General features: G+C 49.8%; 1 protein-coding gene across 2 annotated transcripts in view; it reads left to right on the forward strand.

The window, feature by feature from the left end:
- Positions 1 to 27,534, forward strand: part of ASTN2 (astrotactin 2) — a 769,045-nt gene that overhangs the window by 334,662 nt on the left and 406,849 nt on the right. The window contains exons 8-10 of one of the 2 annotated variants that reach the window (XM_028161420.2): positions 23,442 to 23,526; positions 24,039 to 24,113; positions 24,870 to 25,007. In XM_028161420.2, the coding sequence (XP_028017221.2) occupies positions 23,442 to 23,526; positions 24,039 to 24,113; positions 24,870 to 25,007 (298 nt within the window). The remainder of the gene's footprint in view (positions 1 to 23,441; positions 23,527 to 24,038; positions 24,114 to 24,869; positions 25,008 to 27,534) is intronic. The other variant, XM_054727144.1, reaches the window with a different exon arrangement.

Consider the following 27,534-nt stretch of genomic DNA (forward strand, 5'->3'; position numbering starts at 1 on the left):
GTCTTCATCAGTCACTTTTCATTTGCAATCGGAATGAAATGATAATACCATGGGTGTAGTTCTATCATCATACATGTGTCGTATATCCCACTAAATATTTCTCAGGTTCACATATTGTTTCTGATATTTGCTGGAGCCACGTATTGCTGAAGTTTAAAGGGACACAAGGACGTTGCGAAGTTACAGAGTCCAAGAATTCACAGAGATGGAGACCGCCCTGCCTTGAAGGAGATTGTAACATGGTGGGTTTCTAGGTAACGTGGCAGACATGTAGGATTTAAGTCAATTAGTGCAGAGGTGAGATGTGCAGTTAAATGAGCAGGAGAGAGCCAACTTTCAGTCACAGCAGAAAAGAGAAATGTGTATATGAGAACATAAGTTTTATAAGAACTTGGCCTTCGCTCATATCGCTTATTGCCATATCGCAGGGATTGAAACAGTTCCTACATCAATGCAGTTTTTGGATGGATGGATGGATGGATGGATGGATGGATGGATGAATTAATGAGGAGCAAGTTTCAGTTACTGAAATATCAAGGCCTGGGCAATAGATTGGGTGCCTTGTTCTGAGGTCAGGACCATAGATAGCTCTTTGGGCACTGACAATGTCATTTAGGCTAAACGTTTTTGTTTTTTTAATTTATCTTTAGTGTTGAAAGTATTACAGATGTCCCCCTTTTTTCCCATTGACCCCCTCCACTCTGCACCCACCCCTCCCAGGCCTTCACACATACTGTCTGTGTCCTTGGGCTATGTGCGTATAAGTTCCCCTGTCAATCTCTCCCCAATTCCCCACCCCCGCCTTCCCTCTGAGATTTGTTTTTTGTTGAGCCTTTATCTGGTGCAGCTAATTCTCTTCTGGAAGTTGCCTTCTCTCTCGAAATGGGTACTAGTCTTTCTTGAATTCAGTTAAAGTAAGCTCTATTCTCTTACCTGTTCACAATTGGTCTGTGTCAACTATGCTGCTACTCCAAAGGGCCTCAACTGGGGAAATCAGTCCTCCGTGAAGTGGGTCCCTCTGGTCCTCAGAATCCACAATGCTGGATGTACCTCAGCACTCCTTATCTTGAACTTTACTGGGACCCGATTTAAACAATGCCTTGTCTAAACTGATTGTCAACTAATGTACCCCATGTCTTATTATTCAGACATGCAGGATAATGGAATCAAACTTTAAAAAACCATTTTCAACAAAAGACATTCAAAGAACAACAGCCAACCAAGGCTGTTCTGCTTAAAGTCCATGTAAATGAACGTTAATTATAAAAGCCCATTTATCTCACCAGACTCATCCAGTTTGTGCAGGTTCATTATCTATATATAGCAGATGGAGGTGTTAGACAAGGACCCGCTATAACTTACAGTGAAGAGAATCACTGTGGCGAGATATCGAGGGGGTACATGAGAGCTGGAGTAACAATAACAATGTATTATGCACTTACTGCGTACCAAGCATCATGCTGAAACTTTACATAACTACCTTGGTTTCCATAACAACATTCTAGGTAGTTATTATTGCTTCCATTTTCCATAGAAGACACTGTATCTTAAAGTACATGATTGACATTCCCAAGGTCATATATTTACTAAGTATCACAGCTGGGATTTGGACCCAGGCTGAGTGACAAGCTACTATTTCGAGGAGTCAGTGTGTGAGAATTTGCTTAGCAAAGAGAGAGGCAGTCTGGCATTCTCTTTAGATAGTGTTTGCCGAGAATTCTCAGGGGCATGTATGAATCCTTTGGACAAAGAATTTATAGAAGGAGTTGATGTGAAAAAAATGAAAGGACCCAATTGGACTCTGGGGACAAGGGAAAGGTGCAGAACTGAGAGGTGGACCTGTGGCAGCGTGTTTGAGTTGCCGGGAAACCATTTTATATCTCTGTTTGGGAGTCTTGCTCTACTTGGTTTAAATGGGTTGTAAAATGTGATGTTGTGGAAGAGGGTTGCGGTCCTTTGGAAAAGGACAATCTGTGTCAAAGATGAGGTCATAAAATGTCAGAGAGCCCACGATGGCAGGCAGCAGGACTCACTGCGCAAACCTGGGGAGGGACGAGGTTAGAAAGGGCTGCAAAACCGACCTTGAACATTTTTCCTTATTGGGGACCTTGCCAATCCCACTGAAGGTTCAGGGCAACTTTTGCTTCTGAACTTGAAAAAATAAAAAGATGTGAGAGATCTGAAATCTCGTATTGTAAAGTCGCATGCAGGAAGATAGTGTGAGGTATCTCTGATGATGATCTGTGGGGTACTTTTCAAAAAAGGAAGGCGCCTCTCAATTTCTGAGACTAGAATTTATCATTAAAAAATATAGTCTAATGGCATTTAAGTTAGATTCTATATTTAATTGTATTTAACAAGTATATTACAAAAACATACAAGGGCCTCCAAAAATGGTATTTCGAAAAAGACTCCAGGGAACTTCTCAATGTATTGTAATACCTTATGACCAATGAGTTATCAACAGACAAGGGCATGGAAACAGAAGATGGGGTACAACTACAGGTTGGAGTTGGAGAGTAATTGGGATCCACACTCCATGTTGTGAAGTGTTCCCACACGTGTAAATGGTACGTCATTTCCAGCAGCCAGTCTAACAGGGTCTCTGTCGGTGCTGGTCTCTTCGGAAGCAGGTCTGCTTCCCGCCTATCGCTACTTCTTCACCCCTCCTCCGTGTTTCAGCGTAAATGCCACTTCCTCCAGGAGGTGTTCGCTGGCCTTCTAGACTCAGTCATTGTCCCTCGTTTACGCTCCATTAGAGTACTCAATTTCCTCTTTATGGTAAATAATAATAATAATGATGATGATGCACGTTACATAGTGCAAACGTGTGCATCAGGCAGTCTTCTCAGCACTTCCCATATCTGACCTCATATAATCCTCTCCATGACCCTGTGCAGTAGATACAGTCAGACTGAAACCAAACTGAGAAAATCAAATATAAATAAAGCCATATTTAATGTGCCAGTAAGGAAAGCAGGCTGTCAATATTAACCATAAGACACCAATAGTTAACAGACAAGTTCTCATTTCAGGGATATTAGAATGTGGGAAGTTACATCATGTAATGCCCTGTTATCGCCATGTGCAGATGAGAGAAATAAATCACGTAAGTTAATGGATTTTCCCAGAGTCACGCATCTAGGAAGTGGTGGGGTTAAGATTGGAATCCTAGAAGTCTCTTTAACCTCCTCACCACTAGCCTGTACTATCAATACATCATCACAGCTTGAAATCACAAACCTACTTGTGTGATTCTGTTTAATTACTAGCATCTGAGAGACTGTGTGCTGGGAAAAGGCAGGGTCGTGTCTGTGTTACTCATTGCTTTGTCCCCAAACCCAGCCCACTGTCTAGCACACCGTTGATGTGCAATGAGTAATGGAATGAGTGAATGGAAGAAGTACTGGATTTGGAGACAAATTCCGTGGGCTTCTTTCCTAGATCTGCAATTTTTACTCCTGCTGTGACCTTTGACATGCCTCTTTGTTCTCTGGGCCTCAGTTTCTCCATTTATAATTTACATGAGAAGCTTTCTAAGTGCTCTCCAGCTCCCAAATTCTAGGTGCTGCCAACTTCATTGAAAGCAATGCTCTGCCCAACTCTGACACCTAACGTAATCAGGATGCCAGGCCCTGACAATGAGCAGAACAGACAAAAATCGCCACCATCCTGGAGCAGTGGAGGCAGGGGGCAGACAGGTGGGGGCAAGGGGTAGACAGGTCATTGGAATGTGTGTAGTAACAAATAAACTGATCGGATCATAGGCTAGAAGATGATGTGTTATCTTTATGTGAAGGGCGCTGCAACAAGAGGGGGCTGTGGGTATGGACGAGAGGAGTGATTGTAAGTTTAATTAGGCTGTTCAAGGGCAGGTTGGGCCTCCCATGTTTGAGGAAGATCCTGGAGGGGAAGGTGGCTCAGCTTCCCTGGATATTAGGAGGACATCAGATGGGGTCACAGAGGGACCAAAGGCTAGAGCCTGTGGGGCCTCGCAGACACTGTAAGGACATCGGCTTCCAGTCCGAATGCAGTGGGTGCCCCGGGGGAACTCGAGCTGAGGACGTATGCCAGCTGACATATATTCTGGGAAGACCTCTCTGGCCGCTCTCTTGAGAAAAACATATAGGGACAGAGGCAAGAGTGGTAGGAAGGAGGCCACTTAGAAGGCTAATGGGATAATGTAGGCGAGAGTTGACGGTGGCCTGGGCCAGGGACGCAGCCATGAAGGTGGAGAGAGGGTGTGGAACCCAGATAGTGCATTAAATTCATTGCAGTTGTTGAGCAAGCACTGATTATATGCCAGGCACTGTGCTCTGTACTGGGGGTAGTGAGCAACAGCAGCTGCCCTCCCTTTCCCTTAGAACTTCCTGTCTAATAAGCTGGTTTCATGCTTTGACAATAGAGATGAAAAATGCTACTGCTGTGTTCCCCTCCATTTGTAGGGGTCCCAGGGCCAGTGTTCACTCTGTCTCTACATATAGGGCCCAGGAGAGGATGACAAGGTCTTAGTCTGCTCGGGTTCCCACAACAAAATTTCGTAGACTGGTGGGCTGGAACAACAGAAATGTGTATCTCACAGCTCTGGAGGCTAGAAGTCCAAGATCAAGATTTCGCAGAATTGGTTCCTGGTGAGGGTTCTCCACCTGGATTGCAGATGGTCAGCTTCTCAGATTCTCATTTTGTCCTCACATGGCCTTTCCTGGGTGGGTGCAGGGAGAGAGGGGGAGGGCCGGGGCGGGTGCACTGTCCACTTCTTTTAAGAACCCTAATTCCATCATGAGGGCCCCACCGTCAGGGCCTCATCTAACCCTAATTACCTCCCAAAGGCCCCATCTCCACATAGCATCACATTGGGGACTAAGGGTTCAACATATGAATTTGGGGGAACTACAGACAAGACACTGCCACCCCCTTAACCCTTTGCACTCGCTTGCTTTTTTCTCGATTCCTTTATTCTAATGCTAACCGTGTTGAGTCACACTCGACATCCGAGTGCAAAGGTTAATTTGCTCCAAACTTCACTGCCCGCATGGTGGGCTCTGTTTTGTTTCTAGAGAGGCAGTCAGACCAAAACTGAAATAGTCCAGGCATCAAATTCAGACAGACCTGGGCTGAAATCTTGGCTCTGCCTCTAACTAGTGTATGGTTTTGAGCAAATGGCTTCATTTCCCCCCAAGCTTCAATTTCCTGCTCTTTGCCAGGTTATTATAATGATTATAATCAATACAAAGTACCTGCCACATTATATGTCAAATATTCAACAAATAGGAATGATTAAATCAGGGGCAAAAAGGACTCCCAATGTTGGCAATGCTTAACCCACAAAGGACTTAACTGTGATGGATTTGAAGGCATGAAGACAGATTCTGAGCAGAAAGGATCTCCACAAAAACCACTTAAAACACACATGCACTTAGCAATAGCCATTTCTGGTTGTTTGATACCACAGATAAGGAACCAGCCCATTGCACCACACTGTCCTTTCTCCTTTCTCTCGACTGAAGGCAGCTTTCATGTCAGTGTAGATGACTAAAGGCTCATGCATGTGCACGTGCGTGCGTGCGTGCGTGTGTGGTGTGTGTGTATGTGTGTGTGTGTGTGTGTATTTCCATCCCCACCTCCTGGTTGCAGTATTAAATGTCCCTTCATTAAGACTTCATTAATTGGCTCTGTAGCAACCACAAGGGGTGGGGAGGCACACGGAGACTGTCCCGCAGGACAGCGCATCAGGATTTCACGCCGCGTCACACAGGCCACGCTAGGTCAGGTGCCTCTCCCAGGAAGGGGCACACAGCCTGCTCTGATCTCCCTAGTGCCCGGAAATGGGCATACCAGCGAATCCTGACTCCCTTGTGAGGCTTGGCGCGGGCCACTTGGACACACGCTGCTTAATTTTAATGATTCACAACAATTCTCCATCATATACCAGCCAATGTGGCGTAAAGATGTTTTGTAAGAGAAGCTGATGGGAGGAGACTTGACTTAGAGCAGTGAAAACACAGTAAATATACAGATGATGTAGTATAGAATTATACACCTGAAACCTATATAATTTTATTAGCCAATGTCACCCCAATAAATTCAATTTAAAAAAAGGAGAGAAACTGATGGGAAGTGGCACTGATTTTCAATTAAATTAATGCCAGAAAGTGGGGGCTGGCCAGGGTGTGGGATGAAAAGAAGGGATGGCATTAGCAGAAAATGAATGTTGTCTTTGTTCCAGGCACCGTTACATGCTATAGTTTATGTGATCTTCACGTTAACCCATGGAGTTATAGAGACACTCTCCTTTTATAGACTCCCTTTGTAGACGGATGAAATTAAGGTGGGTCGGGATTTAACTTGGGCCTCTGACCCAAACTCAATTTCTTTGCACTGACGGTGCTATCCAGGGAAGCAAGGTGTAGAGCAGGACAAACAGACAGAAACACACACACAGAGAAAGAGAAAATTGGAGAAGCAGAGACCAAAGAGAGAAATGGAGGCAGCTACAAAACCACAAAGATTGAGAAACAAAGGTGGTGGATGGGGAGACCCATGAAAGAGAAGAGAGACACGGAGGTGGGGGGCAGTAAGAACAGGAATTGCATATAATCAGGCGTGAGACTAGCGAAGTGAAAATTGGCCGGTTCAGCTGAATGTACACATTATGTAAAGTGGTATAATATTCCAGATGGAAGGAAGTGGGAAAGACAATTCTCCAGTTTCCACGGAAGCTCGCTGTGACCCTGGCCATCTGCCGGCAACTGAGGCTGGAGCCACTCTGAGCAAAGGACCATCTGAAGCAGAGGGCAGAAGTCACACGCTACCCACAGGCTCTCCCATCTTGGGGTGTCTGAACCCCTTGCATTATGGCATCTGTGGCTTGGGCGGGTCACGTACATGTGGCCCACGGTACTCAGGGCACATCTTGGCTCTAATTTTATAAGTGATTTTTATTTTAAACCCATAAAATAGCCGATGCTTGAAAAAGCCATCATTGCTTCTTTTTTGTAAAGAACTCTTTTGCAAAGTGAGTAATTACCCTCCGCTTAATTTATTTTGTATTTTTCACTTTGCTGTTTCAGGTTTGTTCAAGCAGTGAACAAGTGCATGATTAATCATCATGCGTTCTCAATAGAATAGTGTGTATTTTATCCTCACTGCATCCTTGTGAATGGGAGAGGGCCGGGCTGTTCCCCATCTTCTAGGTGAGAGGGATGAGGCTCAGAGGTGAAGAGGCTGGAGAAAGGCCACGTATTAACCGGTGGGGTCACAGCTGCAGGGACCCCTCGCCCAGCAGGCCCGCCTGTGTCAGGAATTCCAGGTTCTTCAACTGGAATGACATCCTTTCTGGATGTTGGAGACGTCTGCATTGTATCTGCTCCAGGCTGTCGGTGAGGTTTCTTCACCCCTTCCTTCTCAGTCAGCCATAATTTTCAGGGAGTCTCTTAGCCACGTGCTTTTCTCCCCAGCACGAATCTGTAGATAGAGGGATGGAGGAGGTTAGGAGGAGAGGGAATGGAGCCAGTGGAGAGGTGTCACCCTGGCTGAGACCCTGAAGCGGGGGCCTGTCTTGTGGCCTCTCAGACCCCTGGCTACCCACCACGGCTACCCACGTGATCTGGGTCAATGCCAATTAGTCCCCAAGTCGCAGAGATTAAGGACTCTGATTTCTCTCTGACCCGATCACCCGCTGGTGCCACCAAAACCTTTCGGCCTCTATTTTTTCCTTTTTCTTGCTCTCAGAGGTATGATGATGAATGACAATGAGGGGCTAGCCGCTGAAATGCTAGTGTCCACGTTTTCTCAAATGCCTTGAGAAGAGCAAGGCTGAAACATCTCATCCCAGGAGCGAAAGGAGAAAAGGGGCATCAGAGATGGCCAAGAGAGGTGGCCTAGATGTCATCAAGACCAACCTCCTCACTATGCAGTTAGAGTGGCTGAGTCTTAGGGAGAAAGGGGCCTGCCGCGTTCACACTGCACATTTGGCTGTTAGACCTCTAAAGAAGGCAGCCTCCCTTATAAATGTCCAAATGATGGTCACTTGTTCTTTCACTCCAGTCACGTGACTCTGCCTCCCAAGCTCCTAGCCCTCCCCCACATACTCATCCCTCCTCCAGTTCCGAGGGAGACCCTGACTTCAAAAGACAAGACCGGAGTATATTAGCCTGGGTTGCATGGCTCAGTGGTTGAGCATCAACCTATGAACCAAGGAGAAACCAAGATGGCGGCATAGGTTAAACACCTAACCTGCAGCCGGGCACAACAATTTCAAAAATACAACTAGAGGTCAGAACGGACATCGTCCAGAACCACAGGAGAGCTGGCGGACTGAAATGCCCACAGCTGGGGGGAAGGAGAAGGCCACGGGGACAGTCGGGGAAGCCGTAAAAGCCTGAGGTATGGAGAAACGGGCGGAGACACGAGCACACGCGCCTGCGGGGAGGATGGAACCGGAGAGGAGGGGGCGGCTGATGACCTGGCCGGAGTTCACTGGCAGGAAGGAGATAAAGGCTCCAGAGTGCGCTGAGCACCGGCTCCGACTGCACTGAACCCCATTCCGGGCGAAACCCTGGGAAACTCACTCACTTTCGCAACTCCGCCGCCCCCGCAGGCCGCCCGGCCCGGGACGCTGGGGACGCCGCCGCAGCTGCGGCGCCCGGAGCCCGGCGGCCTCCCAGCACCCGTCCCCGCCGCGCAGCCCCCGCGCGCCTGGTCCCGCGGGCAGCGCGCCCCGCACACCGGACGGAGGCCCGGGCGCCCTCTCCGTGCACCTCCCGGCGGCGCTAGACTTCAGTAGAGCTGACTGAATTCAAGGGATTAAAAAGTATAAATTGGGGGGACGCCGCGGCGGCGACGTCCGGAACACGGTGATGGCGGTGCCTGGAGCTCGGCGGCCGCCCAGCGCCCATCCCAGCCGCGCAGCCCTCGCGCGCCTGGTTCCGCGGGACGCGCGCACCGCGCACCGGACGGAGGCCCGGGCGCCCTTTCCGTGCACCTCCCGGCGCTAGACTTCAGTAGAGTTGACTGAATTCAAGGGATTAAAAAGTATAAATTGGGGGGACGCCGCGGCGGCGACGTCCGGAACACGGTGATGGTGGTGCCTGGAGCTCGGCGGCCGCCCAGCGCCCGTCCCAGCCGCGCAGCCCTCGCGCGCCTGGTTCCGCGGGACGCGCGCACCGCGCACCGGACGGAGGCCCGGGCGCCCTTTCCCTGCACCTCCCGGCGGCGCTAGACTTCAGTAGAGTTGACTGAAATGAAGGGATTAAGAAGTACAAATTGAGAAGTTTGAAAAAGATGGCGGCGGAGGTTAAAGGCTGTTCTGTTGCCTCGCACCCAGCGAAATCGGAGGGGATGAGGTGTGGAGGTGCGTGGGTCTGGCTGGTGGCGGGGGAAAGGGGCTTTTGTTCCAAACCTAAGGGAGATTAGCTCTCCATCACCCTGAAACCCATCTTCTGGCGAACCCCGGGAGACCCAGATGCCTGCGGGGAGAGGCGGGACTCTTGCAGAGGTGCGCCCAGCAATCAGTGTTTGCTGCGCTGGAGTGCGGAACGAGGGGACTTAGATACATGGAAGGCAGAAGGACCAGACTCACAGCCATCGAGGCTCGCCGCACCATGGCCTGTGGGCGCCCTGAGACCCCGCCCCCCCCTGGGACCCCCCCCGCCTGTTTTGAAGACCTGCCCCGCCAGTCTTGCAGGCACACCTGCGCCCCAAGCAACGGCTTATGCATGTGGGTGGCCTGCCCTCTGGCAGCGGACCAGATGATCTGCTGTTCTAGTCGGACTGCTCCAGGGCCACTCAGACAGGAGGAAGAAACTACAGTTTTTGCTGTAATCCTTGCTGAGTGCCTAAGGCAGTAGCTGATCTACACCCCATTGGAGACCCAGAAACGAGGGCATCTAGTGGTCTGTGGGAGATGACACCAGATTTCAACCACGTGCATAAGGGACACATTCAACAGGAATATTCAGTGAGCGTCAAAGCTTTGCTGCACCAAGACCCGGCCCATAAACGTGTCTCCTGCACAGCAACTCTTCCTTTATAGACAAAGAGAGCCCCCCCAGTGACACCAACAACAATCAAGACTTAACTATACAAAGGAGGACCAAGATGGAGGCATAGGGCGGAAGCCTGATTGTTGCCTACCACAACAACTTTGAGACTACGACAAGAGAGCAGAGCAGACACCATCCAAGACCACCATAGGGCTGGCTGAGTAGAAGCTCTACAACTAGAATAAAAGAGGGGTATGTGGGATGATGCTGATGCCCGTGACCCAAAGACCACACTTTAAGAACTACAGCTCAGGCGACACAAAAGAACTATGGCTCAGGCGATACAACAGCGGCCTGGAACGTGCTCGGCGCAGTTCCCCTGGCGGTCTCCGGCTGAGGGGACGGCTCCACTGGCAGCCAAGCACGGACAGACGAGCCCCTATGAGACATGGGGTGGGAGACTCCGCACCTGCTGACCTCTGAGTCCGTCAAGAATCTCAACGCCCCGGAAGCGGCCAGGTGCGCATGCTCGGCGACCGGCCACCTATGCAGACCCAAGGGCCGACGCAGCGACGCCAGACTGGCCCACCGCCATGCACCGGGTGCACCGGAACTTCGCCGAGCCGCCGCCCGACGAGTTCTGCAGCAGCCATACTGGAGCTCTGGAAGGATGGCCAGGGGAATTGCTGAGGGTGGATTGACCGGCAGGAATTGGGATCGGGAAGACGGGGCCCCGCTGAGACCCGGGTGCGGGCGGGGTTGCGCGCCTCTGGACTCGGGTGTGGTCACACGCCTCTGGGTATAAGTGAGGCCTCACGTCCCTGGGTCTAGGTGAGGCCACATGCCCCTGGGTCCAGGTGAGGCCGGACTCCGGGTCCGGGTGAGGCCAAGTGCCCCTGGACCCGGATGACGCTGGACCCCATGCCCGGGCGAGGCCAAGCGCCCCTGGGTCTGGGAGAGCCCACACACCCCTGGGTCCAGGCGAGACCATGTGTCCCTGGATCCGGGTGAGGCTGCGTGCACCTAGGCCCGGGTGAGCCCAAGTGGCCCTGGGTCTGGGAGAGGCCAAGCGTCCCTGGGTGCGGGTGAGACCATGTGTCCCTGGATCCGGGTGAGGCCTCGTGCACCTAGGCCCGGGTGAGGCCACGTGCCCCTGGGTCTGGGAGAGGCCAAGCGTCCCTGGGTCCGGGCGAGACCATGCGTCCCTGGATCCGGATGAGGCCTCGTGCACCTAGGCCCGGGTGAGCCCAAGTGGCCCTGGGTCTGGGAGAGGCCAAGCGTCCCTGGGTCCGGGTGAGACCATGTGTCCCTGGATCCGGATGAGGCCTCGTGCACCTAGGCCCGGGTGAGCCCAAGTGGCCCTGGGTCTGGGAGAGGCCAAGCGTCCCTGGGTCCGGGTGAGACCATGTGTCCCTGGATCCGGGTGAGGCCTCGTGCACCTAGGCCCGGGTGAGCCCAAGTGGCCCTGGGTCTGGGAGAGGCCAAGCGTCCCTGGGTCCGGGTGAGACCATGTGTCCCTGGATCCGGGTGAGGCCTCGTGCACCTAGGCCCGGGTGAGCCCAAGTGGCCCTGGGTCTGGGAGAGGCCAAGCGTCCCTGGGTCCGGGTGAGACCATGTGTCCCTGGATCCGGGTGAGGCCTCGTGCACCTAAGCCCGGGTGAGCCCAAGTGGCCCTGGGTCTGGGAGAGGCCAAGCGTCCCTGGGTACGGGTGAGACCATGTGTCCCTGGATCCGGATGAGGCCTCGTGCACCTAGGCCCGGGTGAGCCCAAGTGGCCCTGGGTCTGGGAGAGGCCAAGCGTCCCTGGGTCCGGGTGAGACCATGCGTCCCTGGATCCGGATGAGGCCTAGTGCACCTAGGCCCGGGTGAGCCCAAGTGGCCCTGGGTCGGGGAGAGGCCAAGCGTCCCTGGGTCCGGGTGAGACCATGTGTCCCTGGATCCGGGTGAGGCCTCGTGCACCTAGGCCCGGGTGAGCCCAAGTGGCCCTGGGTCGGGGAGAGGCCAAGCGTCCCTGGGTCCGGGTGAGACCATGTGTCCCTGGATCCGGGTGAGGCCTCGTGCACCTAGGCCCGGGTGAGCCCAAGTGGCCCTGGGTCTGGGAGAGGCCAAGCGTCCGTGGGTCCGGGTGAGACCATGTGTCCCTGGATCCGGGTGAGGCCTCGTGCACCTAGGCCCGGGTGAGCCCAAGTGGCCCTGGGTCTGGGAGAGGCCAAGCGTCCCTGGGTCCGGGTGAGACCATGTGTCCCAGGATCCGGGTGAGGCCTCGTGCACCTAGGCCCGGGTGAGCCCAAGTGGCCCTGGGTCTGGGAGAGGCCAAGCGTCCCTGGGTCCGGGTGAGACCATGCGTCCCTGGATCCGGATGAGGCCTCGTGCACCTAGGCCCTGGTGAGCCCAAGAGGCCCTGGGTCTGGGAGAGGCCAAGCGTCCCTGGGTCCGGGTGAGACCATGTGTCCCTGGATCCGGATGAGGCCTCGTGCACCTAGGCCCGGGTGAGCCCAAGTGGCCCTGGGTCTGGGAGAGGCCAAGCGTCCCTGGGTCCGGGTGAGACCATGTGTCCCAGGATCCGGGTGAGGCCTCGTGCACCTAGGCCCGGGTGAGCCCAAGTGGCCCTGGGTCTGGGAGAGGCCAAGCGTCCCTGGGTCCGGGTGAGACCATGTGTCCCTGGATCCGGGTGAGGCCTCGTGCACCTAGGCCCGGGTGAGCCCAAGTGGCCCTGGGTCTGGGCGAGGCCAAGCGTCCCTGGGTCCGGGTGAGACCATGTGTCCCTGGATCCGGGTGAGGCCTCGTGCACCTAAGCCCGGGTGAGCCCAAGTGGCCCTGGGTCTGGGAGAGGCCAAGCGTCCCTTGGTCCGGGTGAGACCATGTGTCCCTGGATCCGGGTGAGGCCTCGTGCACCTAGGCCCGGGTGAGCCCAAGTGGCCCTGGGTCTGGGAGAGGCCAAGCATCCCTGGATCCGGGTGAGACCATGTGTCCCTGGATCCGGGTGAGGCCTCGTGCACCTAGGCCCGGGTGAGCCCAAGTGGCCCTGGGTCTGGGAGAGGCCAAGCGTCCCTGGGTCCGGGTGAGAGCATGTGTCCCTGGATCCGGGTGAGGCCTCGTGCACCTAGGCCCGGGTGAGCCCAAGTGGCCCTGGGTCTGGGAGAGGCCAAGCGTCCCTGGGTCCGGGTGAGACCATGTGTCCCTGGATCCGGGTGAGGCCTCGTGCACCTAGGCCCGGGTGAGCCCAAGAGGCCCTGGGTCTGGGAGAGGCCAAGCGTCCCTGGGTCCGGGCGAGACCATGTGTCCCTGGATCCGGATGAGGCCTCGTGCACCTAGGCCCGGGTGAGCCCAAGTGGCCCTGGGTCTGGGAGTGGCCAAACGTTCCTGGGTCTGGGTGTGACCATGTGTCCCTGGATCCGAGTGAGGCCTCGTGAACCTAGGCCCGGGTGAGGCCACGTGCCCCTGGGTCTGGGAGAGGCCAAGCGACCCTGGGTCCGGGTGAGACCATGCGTCCCTGGATCCGGATGAGGCCTCGTGCACCTAGGCCCGGGTGAGCCCAAGTGGCCCTGGGTCTGGGAGAGGCCAAGCGTCCCTGGGTCCGGGAGAGACCATGTGTCCCTGGATCCAGGTGAGGCCTTGTGCAACTAAGCCCGGGTGAGGCCACGTGCCCCTGGGTCTGGGAGAGGCCAAGTGTCCTTGGGTACGGGTGAAGCCAGATCCTGGGTCCGGGTGAGGCCGTGCGCCACTGGATCCATCCGGGTGAGGCTGGATCCCAAGCCCGGGTGAGACCACGCGCCCCTTGGGTATGGGTGAGGCCACGTGCCCCTTAGTCCAGGTGACGCCGTGCCCCTGGGATCGGCCGAGACCAAACCAGAGGGAGTCAGACCTCCATTACCACCATTTGTCCACCATCCAGAGCTGAGGGGTCAGTGCTGACATGTACACATAAGGAACTACTGGACATCGAAATTGGGTCTCAAAAGAACTGTTGGTCCAGGGGGAAGCTCGCTACAGATTGATTCATTTGCCTGTCAGCATAAATATTATTGCTCGTCTCACATTCAGTTCTTATTAGTATATATCTAGTGACATTTGATCTCGTTCATCTAGAGGAAATGATGAACAACATAGACTGAGGAACAAGAACAGAACCAGAAGCAAGGAGGCATCGATCGGACTATCGGGCCTCAGAGGGAGGATACGGGAGGGTAGGGGGAGGGTGGGGGGGAGGGGGAGAGTCCAACCAAAGGACCTGTATGCATGCATATAAGCCTATCCAACGGTTAAGTTCAACAGGGGATTGGGGCATGCGTGGGGAGAGGGGTGGGATGGGAATGGGGGGATGAGGCAAATATGTGACACCTTAATCAATAAAGAAATTTAAAAAAAAAAAAAAAAAAAAAAAAAAACTATGAACCAGAAGGTCATGGTTCAATTCCTGGTCAGGGCACATGCCTGGGTTGCCGGCTCGATCCCCAGTGTGGGGTGTGCAGGAGGCAGCCGATGAATGAGTCTCTCTCATCACTGTTGTTTCTATCTCTCTCTCCCTCTTCCTTCCTCTCTGAAATAAATAAAAATATATTCTTTAAAAGACCAGAGCATATTAGAGGAGGAAAAAGGGACTAGAATTTGAACATGGTATGAGAGGGTATTTGGGTATCTCTGAGTACTAGGTACTCATTTTTATAGATGGGGAGACCGCGGCCAAGAACAGTGATTTGCCCAAGGTTGCACAGGAGTCTGCATTAGAAAATTTATGCCCTGATGGCGCTGCTTGCATTTATAGCTGCCCAAAGGATCTCATTCCTTTATTAGATAATCATTTTGCCACTTAATTTCCCCCTCACCTCTCACTCCCTCTCAGCCCATGGTCTCTCCTCCGTGGACCCCACTCTCTCCAGTTCTCAGGGAAGATGTGCTGCAAGGAGCAGGTGCTAGTCGGCAGGGGTGTTCTCAGATGGTTCTGTTCTGATGATAAACCCGGAGGAAGTCAGAGCACGGAAGGTACAGGGAGGAAGAGTAGTTGGTAAAATTGGGAAGATGGACTGGGGCCAGGCATGATGGCTTTGAATGACTGACCAGGGTATATAAACTCTACCCTGAAAGCAACTGGCATCCACTAGAGTTTTCTAGATGAGCTGTGGGTCAGCTGTTCTTTGAAGAGATAACTGACATTCAGTGAGTTTAGAAGGGGGCACTAAACGCACGTCACCAGTGATAAGGCTTTTTCCATAGGGCCCGCACCAGGGCAGTGGCCATTCGGAGAGGTGGGGAGGAATGGGTTTGACTGACAACAGTGAGATAGGATCGGGGGGGTCCGGGTAACACTTGAATGTGGAGGGTATAAAAAGTAGAGTCCAGCCCTAACCAGTTTGGCTCAGTGGATAGAGCATCAGCTTGTGGACTCAAGGGTCCCAGGTTCTATTCTGGTCAAGGGCATGTACCTTGGTTGCAGGCACATCCCCAGTCGGGGTGGGGGGGCGCGGGTTGCAGGAGGCGGCTGATTGATGTTTCTCTCTCATCAATGTTTCTAACTCTCTCTCCCTCTCCCTTCCTCTCTGTAAAAAATCAATAAAATATATTTTTTTAAAAAGAGTGGAAAATTGCAAGTTTCCATGTAGACTTAAAAAAAAAAAGTAGGGTCCAGGGAAAGATTTTTCTAAGGTTTGTCGTTTGGGAAGAAAGTGAGACCATTATTCATAGAGAGGTGCATCAGCTGCTTTCACTATAGCCATGCTGCGTAACAATCAAGCATACACTTTATTGTCAACAATTGCAAGCATTTCCCCCTTTGTTACATGTCCCGGTGGACTGATCTAACCAGAACTCAGCTCCAAACTCATGTATCCAGCTCTGTTGCCCCTTGTCCTTCTGGGATTAGGTCTACTCATGGCAAGAGGCAAGGAATACAGAGAACAAGCCCAGCCACACAGCACACTTTAAACCTCAGCTTACATCCTGTTGGCTGCATCCAATTGGCCAAAGCAAGTCACATGACAAGCCTGGAGACAAAGGCTAGGGAAGAAATTTTATCCTCACAATCAGTCATGACAAGGATATGAATACATAACACTACTATAGAGACATGAAGAGTTGACACCAATAATTCAATCCACCACAGGGTAGACTGACCTTCAACACCCCCTGATTTCCTACTTTTGAGCCCTTTTCCATCTCCCTTAATGCAGTGGTCAGCAAACCGTGGCTCGTGAGCCACATGCGGCTCTTTGGCCCCTTGAGTGTGGCTCTTCCACAAAATACCACGGCCTGGGCGAGTCTATTTTTAAGAAGTGGTGTTAGAAGTTTAAGTTTAAAAAATTTGGCTCTCAAAATAAATTTCAATCGTTGTACTGTTGATATTTGGCTCTGTTGACTAATGAGTTTGCCAACCACTGCTTAAGGCATTCCTCCTAGAGCCATCATATAGCTTGGGAAGGAAGAATCAGAAAGATGCTGGGCTGGGATCTTGGCTCTTTCCTTCTCAACCTTGGGCAGCTTACTCACCCTCTCGAAACCTCAACTTCACATTATTTAAAGTGGAGCCAATAAACCTTCGTCCCCATGTTGTCATGGATACCAGAAGTTATTTGGCTGAGGTCAGCACATAGTAGCTGCTCAATTAGCAGAAGGTCTGATGTCAGCCCTGGGTCTGGCCCCTGCTAGTAGAAAACCAATCCAACAACCCTCATTACTTAGGTTATGAATCCAGTACAGTCCTGTGTAGTGTGTTTTCATTTGGACGTGATATTTGGAAGAGCCATTCTTAGCCTTTGGATGTGGTGAAAGTTTAGAAATCAGCAGGATGTGACTGCAGGTGCCTTCTTCTCCTACCCTTGTTGTCAATGGCCCAGTGACCATTGCACTAAAGGCAGCCCTTCCTGCTCTTGCCCTTGTGGTCATGCTCGTTGTTGTGACGTTTGCGGTGATGTGAAAGAACGTGAGTGTTGAAGACCTGACTATGACCTTCGGTGAGTGACTAATCGAGGCTGAGCTTCGGCTTTCTTGTTTTACAATGTGGACACTAGTACCTTCCTCCTTGTACTAGTCCTGGGGTGACCTGCGAGATGACATATGATAACTTATTTCGAGTGTCTTCCACTAGTCCTAGCACAAAGCAGCCCCAGTTATGTTAGGCCGAGCCCATGCCACCCCCACCACATGCCTGGCCCTGAGTTGGACTCCAGTGGCACAGAAGTAAAGAGGCTAAGGCAGCCACTCAGAGTTGAACAGAAAACGGTGCCACGCACGCTGTCTCTCCGAGGGCCGAGGGAGATGTCTTTCGAAGCCACAGCCACAAGAAGAGTCAATAAGAAAGTGAACAGTGGCTAGTGTCCCTGGCCTGTGGTGATACGTGATGACTGTGTTGGAAGCAAGTGAAAATGGAATCATAAGAGGATGACAGGGTTCGAGGAGCGGAGCCAGACAGCCGGGTGACTCGAGAAGAAGGCTTTGCACTTATCTAGCCCTCTCATGGGCAGGTGACAGGCTCCTCTGGGTGGTGGGGGACAGAGCGGGCAGCATCCTCTGGCTGATGCTCCACCCGCCTGTGCCCGGGTCGATGGGAGGAGCCATAAGAAAAGGCAACGGGTTTCGCTGGTTCTGGAAGCACAGGGATCAGCCCTGTAGATGATTTCATTAAAGCTGCCCTGATTTGCAGATAAAGAAACTGAGGTCCCTTTGGCTTTGCAAAGGGCGTATACATCAACATTGAGACCATCCTTCTTCTAGAAAGCGTTTTCTCTTTCCACTAAAACAAGAGGCTAAATTGGCCCCTTTTATCCAGGAATAATAGTAACAAAGGCTCAAAATAGGTATGATGTTTTCAACAAGAAGAAGTGTGCCCAAGAATGTTCTGAGGACTTTGCAAATATATCTTTGATCATTCCAGCAGATCGTTGCTATCACTCATTACAGATTAGGAAAAAGACTGAGTGGCGAAGTGTCTTGGTTAAGTTCATACAAATGCTAAGTGCTAAGAGGCAGAGCCCTGATTTACATCCAAAATGAGATGATTCCAGGGCCCACAGTCTGAACCATCTCTCCATCCCACCAGCCTGACATGGTTCCCATGAGGCACTGTCTGTTTCTAAGTGATTTAGGAGAGCCTCAAACAAGATAAACTCAGATTGTTCATAACTGAGGGATTCTGTTGTTTTTACCCAATTGTTTATTGCAATGAGAATGCATGTAACAAAAAGTGAGAATTCAATAAGTGGAAAAAATAAATACATTAAAACCAGTGCAACTCATCTATAGCTAATAATACAGAGTTCTAGTAATTAGCACAATGAAAGTCTATTTCATTGAATTCCCATAAGGGAACTACTTTAATGAAGAGAGTAAACGCTTTTTTTTTAAAGGGCTGCATTATTAATTCCATATAAATGTTTGTTTTTAATCTATTAAGACTATTTCAAATTCATTATATTAAGAAAATAGACCTTGCAGATTTTGCTCAGTGGTTAGAGCATTAGCTTATGGACTGAGGGGTCTCGGGTTCAATTCCAGTCAAGGACATGTACCTCGGTTGCAGACTCGATCCCTGGTCCCAGGTCGGGCCAAGTGCGGGAGACAACCAATTAATGTCTCTCTCACATCAATGTTTCTCTCTGTGTGTCTCTCCCCCTTCCTTCAACTCTCTCTAAAAATCAATGGAAAATATCCTTGGGTAAAGATTAACCAAAAATAAAAATAATAATCCCTGTTTGTAAATGCAATACATTGTCATTGTAGGACACTCAGACATGTCAGAGGAGGACCAAGGGGGAAAAAAGAATCCCTAGAAATTGTTGCCAGGTATAATGTTGAATGACGGAAGCACCAGTGCCGTTAAAGGATGCTGAGGTCATGTCCAGGAACCCTGGGTTCTAATCCTGTGATTTGGCCAAAAGCCTCCCCTCTCTGAGCTGTGTTCCCCCTTCTGAAAAACTATTGGAACTAGATGATCTTTAAGAGCTCTTCCTGCTCTGATGTGAAATGGAATTCTATTTTAGACATTTTACCAGCACTCATGTTTATACTTTCCGTCTCCTTGGCAAGTACATGTCATAGATGTATGAATGTTTCTTTCAATCTTCAGCAGAACCGTCATTATTCTAAATGAAGTCACCCTGAATGTATGAACAGTAGGACATATTTATGTATTCTCTAACTCACCCCTCTATTCATGTGTTTAGTTAGCAAATGCACTGCCTACCCTTCATCGGGCACTATACTAATTGGTAGGATGTGGAGATGATTAGGAAAAGGTTTCTGCCTGACTGGTGTGGCTGAGTGTTTGAGCATCGACCTATGAACCAGGAGGTCACAGTTCCATTCCCGGTCAGAGCACAAGTCTGGATTGTGGGCTCGATCCTCAGTAGGGGGCGCGCAGGAGGCAGCCGATCAGTGAGTCTCTCTCATCATTGATATTTCTACCTCTTTCTCTCTCTTGCTCTCTGAAATCAATAAATAAAATTTTTAAAAAAGAAAAGGTTTCTGCAAACAAGAAACTCCCAGGTTAGTGGGGAGAACAGGCAAATTTTTTGAAAAATTTCCCCATCCCATTGGCATAGGATTACTATTGTGAAACGCGCCCCTCACTTGTGTAGGTGCCAGGCAGTGCAGCAGGCATTGGACGCAGTGGTGAGCAAAATGGGTGCAGCCCCCTCCTTGCCAGAGCCTCTGTAGTGCCCGCAGTGAGGGAGCACGGGCACCTGGTATACCTGAGCTGCTCTTTGGCAGCCTGGCTGCCCTGCGTGTGCAGGGGCAGGACCGAGGAACGGCCTCACCCAGGGGAGGGCTCCATCCTCGGCTCTGGCTGTCAGAGGCTTGCATCTTGCAAGAAGGAAATGCTCGGTTGCAAATAGTGGAGGGTAGGCTGAGCCAGCGAAATGCGAAACAGAAGTCAATAAAGCCAATAGCCCCAGCATTGATGGACATCTTGCCGCAGTCACCTGGACCAGCTGCTAAAGGAGATCACAGCGAAGGCTGAAACACACAGTGTCTTAGGGATCTGGAAAGGCAACACAGACAACGGACTCTCATTGGTGCTCGGAATTGAGGAACATCTACTACAGTTTTCCATCTTGCAGACGGGAAAACTGAGGCCCCACAAGGCCCCCACAAAGCCCCTAGAGCTGCTATGCTGGGACATATCAGAATTCAGGGAAAGGAAAGCCGAGGAAACTGAACCATGAGCTTTACCCTTCACCACTTCAGTGTAATCTCGCATCAGCTCTGTGAGAGTGACGGCACTGCCATCCCATTCTGGAGATGACCAAACCAAGTCCTGAAAAGATAAGGTCAGTTTCCCAAGACCATGGGTCTAGGGAGAAAGAAAGTGAGGACTGGAACCCAGGTCTGTCTGCAGGCAGTGTTCATTCACTTTTCTCTCTGTCTCATTTCCCGTTCTCCAGGCAGCCTTCTGACCTGCCCTCACCACCCCCACTGCCCCATGGATGCCTCTCATTGGCAGAATACATATTTGTTGTGTACTGAGCGTTAGTAATTAATGATCCGTTCAGAGGCAGGGGAAATTTGCCTCGTAAGCACATGAGAAAGAATGAGCAAAATAGAGCAGCATCCTTTTCCCGTATAGATTTCTCATTCTCACTAATATTCCCAAAAGGAGGGGAAGGAGGAGAAACGACCTGTGCCTTTTCCTGCGGAGTCACTGATAAGAGAGACAGGTACTTCTGCCACTGCCCTTCCCAGCAGCCCTCCTTGCCCGCCCCGGCCTGACGCCCTGTCCCTTCGCCAGAGCTCACACTTTCACCTCTCCCATTATGAATCATGAGGACTGTGGCTTGTGGCAGATCATAAATCAGTCCTGGGAGTCTCGAGGACAAATCCCAGGACTTTTAATCTTTAATATTAGACGTGCTTCAAGTGGTGAATATTTCATGAAGGGACTGTTGCATTTTAACACATTGTTAGTGACCTACCCCTCCCATGTTGGTGAATTGCTCTCATCCACATTTCAAGGATTTCAGCCCTCTCTTCCACTAGTTTTACCTCCAGTAACCATCATGGGCCCATTAGGTCTCACATACTTATAAGCACCCACATTCAGTGGAATGCCCCGGGCATGATGCTGAGAGGAGAGTTAGAGACCACCCCTGCCTGCACGCAGTCCATTCTGATTGGCCAGGTGTCCAGGGAAGGGGAAAGGGAGACCTTACTCTCTCTCTTCTCCCTCTGCCTTTTTACAGTCTTATTCTGAATATTTTGAAGACTGTCTCTGACCCATTCTTCACCCTGTATTATGTCTTACTACCTAGTTTGGCTAACATTTATTAAGCCCGGGCTGATTGCCAGCTGTCTCCTAATGCTGGGGGTACAAAGATTAAGCAGCACTGTGATATATAAAACCAGTTAGTGTGTTTTTCAACACTCGGAGTGCTTTGTATAAGGTCGAATGCATAACGCGTATAGTGAATCAGTGAAAACAGTAAGGTTATTTGATGAATACAAACATTTTGAAATGAGGAGTAATGGGTGACAGCTGTACAACCTGTGTTGCCCTAGCATCATAGTCGCTGCCACGTTTTGTTTGGGTTGCACAAGGGTGAGAAAAGCCTGATTCGTAAGACATGTAGTTGTAAATAGCATGAGCTTGTTAGCACCTCGACTCCAGGCTCAGTACCCTCCTCAATGAAACAGAGATGACAGGAGATTATTGTAATGAGGCCTGCATAAAACATAACGTGGAGGCGCTCTCCAGTGCCCTAAATTCTAGCATATAACTGCTGAGCGTTTAGCTCTGTTTTTTTTGTTTTGTTGTTTGTTTGTTTGTTTGTTTGTTTTTACTTTTAGAGATTTTTTAATCTTTATTGTAGAAAGTATAACAGATGTCCCCTTTTTTTCCTAATTAACCCCTCCCTCTACACCCACTCACTCCTCAGGCCTTCACCACACTATTGTGTATGTCCATGCATTATGCATATATGCATATAAGTTAATTGCTTAATCTCTCTCCACTCCCACCTTCCCTCTGAGAAACATAATTTTTTAAAAATCAATTAAAATCTGAAAGATGCGAAGTCCCTAAATCTCCCTCATTGAAATATATACTTTTTCTGAGAAACTTGGTTTGAAAACCCTCACGTCAGACCAAATAGAATGCCTGCAGGATGGAAGAACTGCGGTGTACCTGGGAGTGTGCATGGGTGTGATCACCAGAGGACCGGAAAGAATGCAACCTGACATTAATAGTTTGGAAACTTACCAGAGCCATAGCATGGTTATTCATTCAGCTCGCAGTGCTGAGCACCTACTCTGTTCCAGGCAGTGAGCTAAACCAGCCCACTTCCTCCCAGCATTTCCCAAGGCGTGCTCCACAGAGTACTAAGCCTGTGACTTGTTCACCAGCAAGCTTCCCAAAGTGAAATAAGTTAAGGGAAAACTGTATGTGTATCACCCTCATGCAAAAGCACATCTACTAGCTCTGAGGAATGGTACCGTGTTTCCCAAACACGTTTTTTTATAGATCTATTTTTGGTAAAGCATCTGTGAACATTTTACACATACACCGTAGGAAAAATGAACAACTAATTGGATCAAAACCTTAAGGCATGTACAGTGGAACAGGACAGAGAGTAGCAAGGGGGTAGGACAGAGTTTCTGAAAAACCTTCCAGGATTCTGAGCTCTGAGGATATGCTAGGACATGAGACATCCACTGACCATGCCAAATGAGCTTGGCCGAAGGGGAATACACTTAAGGCTACGTGGGATGCTGGCAAGAATTTGTTCAACTAAGCATAAGACATGACCAGAAAAAAACAAAACAGAACAAAAAACGATGCATGAATACATCAATGGATGGATGGAGGGAGGGATAGAGGGATGGATGGATGGGTGGGTGGATGGATGGATGAGTAGATAGGTAGGTAGATGAAAGGGAACAAAAGGGGAACGGAAGGGAGGAGAGGAGAGTAAAACCAATTAAAATAACCAAACAACAACTAAAATATGGAGATTGTAAATGAAAATAATTCCTTTCCAAAAGTGAAAATCAAAAATTTTGGATGCATGGCATTTGATTTGTGGCTTACAAATGAGCATGGATTGTTCACTCAGTTGGAGAGAATTCAATTTTCTGATTACACTTTTAGTACAAATGTACTTTATCATAACTTAGCTATTTGAGGACAAGCCCTCCATTTGTGGCCAACGGGCCACTTGCTGTTTCCCTCATTAAGCCATGAGCTCTTTCAGCATCAGGGTTGTATCTTGATCTCTGTATCCCCTGTGCCAGGCAGAGAGCCTGGCAGGGCGTTGTGGTCGGGATTCGTTGAATGAATGAATGAATGAATGAATGAACGAACAAATGAATAAATTCTTTATTCCCCACCGTGGCGGGTAGACCAGAAACCCCTCTTTCCGTGGGCAGAATGAAGCAGCTTGCTATATTTTCTAAGAAAACACTGACACCAGGGGAGAAGACTATTTTGTGTGAACAGCATTTCACAAGACTGCTTTCTCTTTTTACTTACAGGAGAGTGTAGCTGCCACGAAGGCTATGCCCCCGACCCAGTGCACAGACATCTGTGTGTGCGCAGTGACTGGGGACAGAGCGAAGGGTGAGTGGCAAGGGACATTGGGCAGGGATAATGGAGGACCATTCCCATTTTCTCGGTTCTGTTCCCAGGGGCTCCAAACCACTTTGCAAAGAGGACTCTCTTTCTGTAACATTTTTATTTCTTCAAAACCCGATGGAAAATGAATTCTGTTTCCCACTAAACTCCGTGTTAGTATTAAAGGTACATGATGACTCTTCTAGAGAACAAATGCTGACATGTAGCACCCCCTCCCAGACCACAAGTAATCCAAGCACACTTCCTAAAGTGGACCGATGAGGAAACAGAAGCAAGGTTTTGTACATCACTCCATCATGGACAAGCTGGAATTTAAAGGGGCTGAGTCCTTCCATATGATGGAGACATTCTTTTTTAATATATACTTAGTCTTACCCAGTACAGAATTACTTCTGCAAAACTTGCTTGTTTATAAAGCTGCTCTTTTATGAATCCTACCTACTTCTGACTAATATTACCTCCTGACTACTTTTCTTTTCCTCCTATTCTTCCTACAGACCTTGGCCTTACACAACACTTGAGAGAGGCTACGATTTGGTGACGGGGGAGCAAGCCCCGGAAAAGATTCTCAGGTGAGTTGAGAATCCTGTCGGGGCACGATGCTGGGGAGTGAAGTGGGGTTCTCATGGGGAAGTGTGATTACGCCTCCTTAGCTGATTGAACCTGTGCACTTCTGGGCTGTAATGAGTGCAGAGGGACTCTCATGGGCACAGATGTACCATCACAGCCTCAGTTACTATGGAGATCTATTTCTTATCTGTCTGGCATCTAGACTTAGGGACTGAGGTAGTTAACCTGGAAGAGACATTACTGATTATCTCGTCTAGTGGTTTAAAAATATCCTATAACTATAGGCCCTGTTCCTGCTAGCTCCATGAAATCTCGTGTGAAACGTCAATACCTAAGCTGATAAAGACGTACAGCAAATTAAGTGGCAGACTGGAAATCAGATTTGGGTTCAAATGGATTCAGAGTGCATGCTTTTAACCTTTTGCAGACCTCCCTGCTGACTAAGCAGTCAGGCATGGAACTCGGCTAGTACCAGGAGTGCTTGGGAAGGCAGAGCTGCAATGGTCTCTGTCCTCAAAGAGCCCACTGTTTATCGGGAGCAGGCCCTGTACTCACATGGGCTCCATGATTAATAGTTTTAAGAAATGACCATCCAAGTCTGAGCAGAGTGGGCCTAAATTGTGCCTTGGAGAATGCAGGTGACTCAATTGGGTGGGGAAGAGAAAAAGGGTCCGAGAAGGGATGGGGGGAGGGATCCATGTATTTAGTTTTCACTCTGCTTCCTAGGGAGTTCCCCAATGGAAACTCTTACATTGCAGGTCTACTTTCAGCTTGGGCCAAGGACTCTGGCTTCCTGTCAGCAAAAGCTTTGTGGTCCCGCCTGTGGAGCTGTCCATCAACCCCCTGGCCAGCTGCAAGACTGACGTGCTCGTCACAGAAGACCCTGCAGATGTCAGGTAGGGAAGTCCTCTCCAGTATCCTCGTAGCAAGGACTTCTTGGAGCCCTGGAAGCCCCTGTTTCAGGACCACAGGAACTCCTGTGAAGAAGTACCCTTCATATTGTTGCAGTAGGCAGCTGCCTTGTAGATGATGTGAGGATCTCTGTTAAGTATGCCATGCTCCATGTTCCAAATAGTGCCCTCCATTGGTGGGCCTCGAGGCCTTGTATTTCAACATCCTTACTCTACTTCAGGGCACATATAAAATATGGGATAGGCTAAAACATCACCTGGCACATCACGGGATCATTAATGAGCTTATCTTATCAAAGACCATTAATTAATCCTGTATCGGAGAGTCACGAAAGTGAACGGTTGGAGAATGTGATGCTTTCTGTGGTGATTTTGGGTTACTTCATATGTTCTCAATGTCAAGGTCTAATGTGTTTGTTCTTTACTCATGAAGAGATGGAGACTGCATCCCTCCTTACATGTTTTATACTTTGTAGTTAACTTCATTATAGACTGGCTCTTCTGTGTGTCAAGCAGTTGCTTACATATCATTCTGTCCCATTAATGGAAACTATCTTAAGGTCAAAGAAAACAACTTATTTAGCTTCTTAATTCCCAGCTCATACTGGACCTCTACTAAATGTTTATTGATTTAATTAACAGTGGTCTTAGGTCTGATCCTAGTACTATCTTGGAGCTTTTTACTGGAGGGTTTTTTGTTTTTTTTTCTTTCTCCCAATTGGATTAGGAGAAGCATTTTAGAAATTTAAATGTTATTAAAAATGGACACAGTATACTTTTGGAATTGACTTGTACATGCTTATTAGCCCCTGAACTTGAACTTGGAGTCATGGCAATTCCTACCCCCTGTGATTATTACTCTACCACTGCCTTTGGGTCATTCTGAGTCAAGATGTTATCATATGTCCATGGCACCTTGATAGGAAGCTCCTAGAACCCAACTATCCCTGCTTTACAGGTTGTTTAGTCTCATCTTCTCAACTTTTCATGGGGGGGGATGAACCAGACATGATTTTTCAGGCTCTTGGTATTTCCCAAAAGCTGTAGTTTTAAAAAAAAGAATAGACTGCAAAAGGGATACCATTTAGGAAATGAAGTGGTAATTATGAAGAACTAAGATGGTTTCAGGCACACATAAATTAACTAATGGTAGATTATAATTTTCCATTTTTTATAGAAATTGAAGTCGATGAGACCTTTAAAGCGTGTGGCAAGGTTCCTCTGTATTGCACATTTTAAAGGTGGAGCAGAGACCACCTGGTTGAAAGACTATTAAAGATATCCAATGAGCTTGCCTGAAATCAACTGCAATATGGTCTCTACTGACTTTCCTCAGAGTTCTATACTGTTGACATTGAATTTGTGGTTTCGGTGAAGCTGTCAGACTGACTGATGGGAATCCTCACCTTGGGTTAGAATCCCATCTCTGCCACATATGAGCTATGTGATCCTGGTCACATCCACTTGCCCAGTTTCCATTTCTTTGCCAAATGGGATAATAACAGCGCCTTCCTCACAGAGTGTAGTAATAATTCATATCCATTGATCATTTCCGATGTGCCCAACACCTTCCTGACGTCTCATTACATCCTTACGTCAACCCCATGAGTTGATGCTATTATTATTGTTTTCATTCTACAGAGCAAAATATAATCTGAGCCATAAAGGTGATGCCTTTACTAGTTAAGTGATGGAACCAAGTTTCCACTCAGATCTCTCCACCTCTGGAACCCATGTTCCTAATATTTCATTGAAACATTTCCCAGGAGTTATAATCCCACCTAATAATAGACAAATATGCAAATTGACTGTACCTTCGCTATGCCCGTGATTGGCCAGGAGGCGTGGGGGGCGGGGCTGGACTCGGGGTGGCCGGGGTGGCCGATTGGGCCGGCGGGATGCTGAGCTCACGTTGCCAGTGGCAGCGCGAGCTCAGCATCTGCGCCATGGCTGTGTTGTGGCACAGAAGGGGCCTCTGGGGCAGCGAGCTCACGTCCCACCGCAGACCATCAAAAGCGGGGGAGCTGGGTGACTGTCCGCTCAGGCATCAGGCCTTTCAGAAGCCTCTGGTGGGGCGGAGGCTTCTGAAAGGCCTGGTGCACCAGTGATCAAAAGCAAAAGCATGGGAGCTGGGTGACTTTCCGCTCAGGCACCAGGCCTTTCAGAAGCCTTCGCCGCACCGGAGGCTTCTGAAAGGCCTGGTGCACCAGCGGACAGGCACCCAGCTCCCCCGCGATCGAAAGCAAAAGCGTGGGAGCTGGGTGCCTGTCCACTCAGGCACCAGGCCTTTCAGAAGCCTCCACCGCGCCGGAGGCTTCTGAAAGGCCTGGTGCACCAGCGGACAGACACCCAGCTCCCCCGTGATCGAAAGCGAAGTGTGTAGGGGACCCTACACGTGCATGATTCAATCATGCACTGGGCCTCTAGTGATTACATAATATAAGTAAATGCTGGTACATAATATACTCCCAAAGTTACATTGCACCAATTTTAGGTGAATTGGAGTCCCACT

Source organism: Eptesicus fuscus, chromosome 15 (genome assembly GCF_027574615.1).
Source record: "Eptesicus fuscus isolate TK198812 chromosome 15, DD_ASM_mEF_20220401, whole genome shotgun sequence".
Classification (NCBI taxonomy): Eukaryota; Metazoa; Chordata; class Mammalia; order Chiroptera; family Vespertilionidae; genus Eptesicus; species Eptesicus fuscus.